The following is a 3,914-nucleotide window of genomic DNA, read 5'->3' on the forward strand; positions in this document are numbered from 1 at the left end:
CACAAGCAATGTACCACAAATAATCTCTAATTGTTTCCCTTATAACAAGCAAATAGTGTTTAAGTCTATTCAAGGTAATTAAACCTTTCTTGCAGGTGGAAAAGTACCTAAGCTCCACCAAAAATGACCCGTGAGAGCTCATTTTCAAAAATTCCGTTTGAAATGAAGGAAGTTAATAGTAGATGTTTTTATTACTTTCAACTAATCAGAATATGCAAAAGTTTATCTGGTTAAAAAAAAAAAAAAAAAAATCAACATCCAATAGTGCCCACATGGGGAACCAAGGGTCCAAAGAAGGGGCAAAAAGATCACATTTGGTCTGTGACCATATTTAGGGCTCTACACCATCCACATGAAAGCTCAGAAAAGTGTGAGATTGTTGTCAGAAATGGTCATTCTCTCAAATGTATTCAGGTTCAACAGTTAGTTTGTGAATATCTGCTTGATCTTGCAACAGATTCAGAATTTATGACCAAGAATCTACAATAATAAACATTTTCAGCTTACTAGCTCTATTTTTTTTATTAAGTTATGGTTTCTCAAACATACTTATAAATTAAGGCTTCTGAAAAATTGAGCATGGCCCCAAAATTTCAATGGGCCATAACTCAGGAATGACTCAAGGGATTGAGCCAAAATTTGAGATTCTTTCATTTGATAATTTTAGACATTTTTTGATTTTTTCTTCAGCCAAATCTGAGATGGCTCATAGGGGAGGGCAGCTGATGTCACATGTCCTGACCCTGTAGTAAAATCTGTACTGGTGTATTTATGCATATGCAAATCCCAGAGTGATATAAGGTGAGTGGAGAGAGGGACACACACACTTGAGTCATGTTGTCTGTGGCTGTGCTCCTGCTGCTGGCAGCTGCTTCCTGTGAGAACACTTCCTGACCTTCACAGCAGCGCCCCCTGTAGGAGAATGAGTGTGATGATGATGTTGTCTTTCCACAGGTACAGTGGACTGTGTGGAGCTCCTCCAGCCAGGCTCAGTGCTGCTGCAGCCTGCTCAGACTCTGACCATCAGCTGTCGGGTCTCTGGTTACTCTCTCACTGACGACAGCTATGCCACAGGCTGGATCAGACAGAGAGAGGGCAAACTGGAGTGGATTTTCTATCAGTGGGGAACAAGTGGTATAAGACAGAACAATGCTCTGAAGAACAAGTTCAGCCTGAGTAGAGACACGTCTGCAAGAACAGTGACTATTCAAGGACAGAGGCTGCAGCCTGAAGACTCAGCTGTTTATTACTGTGTGCGATCACAGTGACTCAGAGCAACAGCAGAGCTGTACAAAAACACAGAACCAGCCCCTAACAGAGAGTAAAGCACGTTAGAGAACAAGCTTTTCAATTATACATCATGTAATTGTATGAACAGTATACAGTTTTTTATAACCTAGGACTACGGTAAAGGAGATATTCAATTTGTCAACTGGACAAATGTTGATTTAAGTCAAAAATGTTTGGCAGCTTATCCAAGCTGCTTCTTTAGTTCTGGTCACCCCATGTGGACATCCTTAGTGTTCACAGTTTCTTTATGTTAGTGTGGGGCCATATTAGCGTAATCATTCAGGCCCATAATGAATGTTTCCACACCTCTGACCCTGACATTGCTATCCCTTCTTGGGTGACAGCACAAAATGGGAAAGACACTGACACAACAAAACATAGTGATCAAGGGTAAAGTGAGAGACAGAATCCAGGTAAGACACTAATGACATTATGAAAACACCAGGCAGGTGACAGCAACATGACACACCTAGAACAACACAAAAGATGCACTGAACAACTATGCCTTTTTAAACCATTAATCCCTTTCTCAATGGAGGATTTACAAATGTTTTGTGTTGGAATTCATGTTCACACTATTATATTAATAGTATTAAATGGCTGTTTGTGTTGTATATTCTATTGTATTATACTGATTTCATTGTTGAAAAATTGGGTTGTTGTTTAGTTTTTGTTTTTTAGAAGAAGCAGAGGTATATGAAGTGCAGGGAAATAAGGGAGAGCATAGAATAGAATCCCAGCCACCCAAGAACATCAGGTTCAAGCTCAAAAGAAGCTGAATATGGTTTAGAAGACATGGACAGTGGACCAAGACATCTGGACCTCAAGCAATATCTCCTCATCCAATTTGGCACACAAAAGAGAGCCTTTCCGAAAATTTGGTTTAAAACTTTCAGCTGGCTGGAGTATTCAACAAAAATGTGGCCTTTTGCTTTGCTTGCAGGGTGTTTGACAAAAATATAAAAAAGATGCTTTAGTACATGAGGGCATATGTAACTTGCAAAAGGCAATGGACAAGTTTCATGAACACGAGGACACGCAGTCACACAGGGACAGTATTACTTACTGGTTAGAATATAAGTCATGAATTCAGAGGTGTACAAAGTGAACAGGAACAGAGACGGGGCTGTACCCTGGGGAGCTCCTACATTAACGATCACCAGAGCCACTACATATTGTAGAGTTCTGGTGTAGGAAATCACACTAAAGTGCTTCTTGCTGTTTATTTTCTGAACACAAGTGCTACTGTTGGCTAGCCAGGATGGCGCCACCTAGTGCCTCCTCTCGATTTCATTTCTCTTCAGCGATTACGTCAGGAATCGGAATACACTAGACTGGACATGTCAAACTCAGGTCCAGGAGCCAAATTGGGCCCACGATATAATTATATTTGGCCTGTGAGATCATATCAAATATGTATTAGAGCTGCCCCGCCGGCTACGGATCAGCTGTAGAAACATCATTTATTTAAAATTTTATTTATTATTATTATTTATTTATATTGTTTTATCTTGTGCTTGTTCTGGATTCAAAGTTTAAGCAAAATTATTATTAAAAATGTATTTTAATTAGAAAAGGTTTAACATTAAATATCTTGAAAGATAAGACATCGAAAGAGAAAGAGAAAACATCCAGATGTTATTGAAAATTTTCAATGAACATTTAGTTTGGCTCATGACTTAGTCCCAGTTTTTAATTTCATCCTTCTGAGTTTGAGTTTAACACCCCTGCTCTAGACGGTTTAGCAAGAACCCCGAAAGTTTTAGACCATGCACCAGCCAATCAGCAAAGAGCCATACATTCTGTGTTGGCAACGATTCCCGAGATCGAGGATTTAAAGTCGGAACAAAGAGAATGTTTGGTGAATTTTGCAATTTTGTTATTGCCCTTCTTCCTACAGATTTGGAAAAAGCTTCATATATATTTACATTACATACATCACGACCAAATAGCAGCGACTGATTAAATAAAAAAGTACCCGCCTACCGTCGAGCGAACACATTAAAATGCTGCAAGGTCAGATGGTTTCCAGGAAATGAAACTGACTGATGAATCATTCTAATTGTAGGCCAAACGAGGTTAAAACACTCATGGATCGATTCCAGCTGAGTATGCAGGGTGGAGCACAGTGCCTTTTAAAATTAAATTCCATACAGACGAGTCATTTGTTTTACCTGACCTTTTCACCAACTTGTTTGTTAATTAGCAGGTAAAGCACAACGTTGTCATTAAAACTCAGGAATGAAAACCAACAACTTGTATATAAAAAATGTGAGATCCTCCTGATCCAACATTTGTATTTGAACCGTGGGTCAGAGGTTTTTCATCTGTTCTGTGCCCTTACACATATTTATCAGTCAGAATGAGACTGAAATGAGTTACAGTAGGCTTCCCTGCAGTGCCATTATAGTGGTCCAGTGCAGACTCAGAGCAGTGTAAATAATTTGGGTTTAGTGAACAGTCTAAGGGCAGTAAATTATAGAGGAATTCCATTTAAATCTGTATGTTGTTTTCTACAGGTCATCTCAATTAACTGTATCTGTAAAACAGGACTATTCTTGGTGGATTATTATTAAGACAATCTAAAAGGACTGGAAAAAACAGGAAGCACTCCTGATCACAAC

General features: G+C 39.0%; 1 gene segment (V, D, J or C); it reads left to right on the forward strand.

Annotated features, from left to right (window-relative positions):
• The first annotated feature begins 818 nt into the window (after window positions 1-818).
• On the forward strand, window positions 819-1,268 carry LOC110173042 (Ig heavy chain V region PJ14-like). The segment is given in 2 exon segments: window positions 819-877; window positions 955-1,268. Coding segments are annotated over 2 exon segments (357 nt in total).
• Window positions 1,269-3,914: the final 2,646 nt, after the last annotated feature.

Source organism: Boleophthalmus pectinirostris, unplaced genomic scaffold (assembly GCF_026225935.1).
Source record: "Boleophthalmus pectinirostris isolate CB_2022bp ecotype Guang Dong unplaced genomic scaffold, ASM2622593v1 HiC_scaffold_17, whole genome shotgun sequence".
NCBI classification, from domain to species: domain Eukaryota; kingdom Metazoa; phylum Chordata; class Actinopteri; order Gobiiformes; family Gobiidae; genus Boleophthalmus; species Boleophthalmus pectinirostris.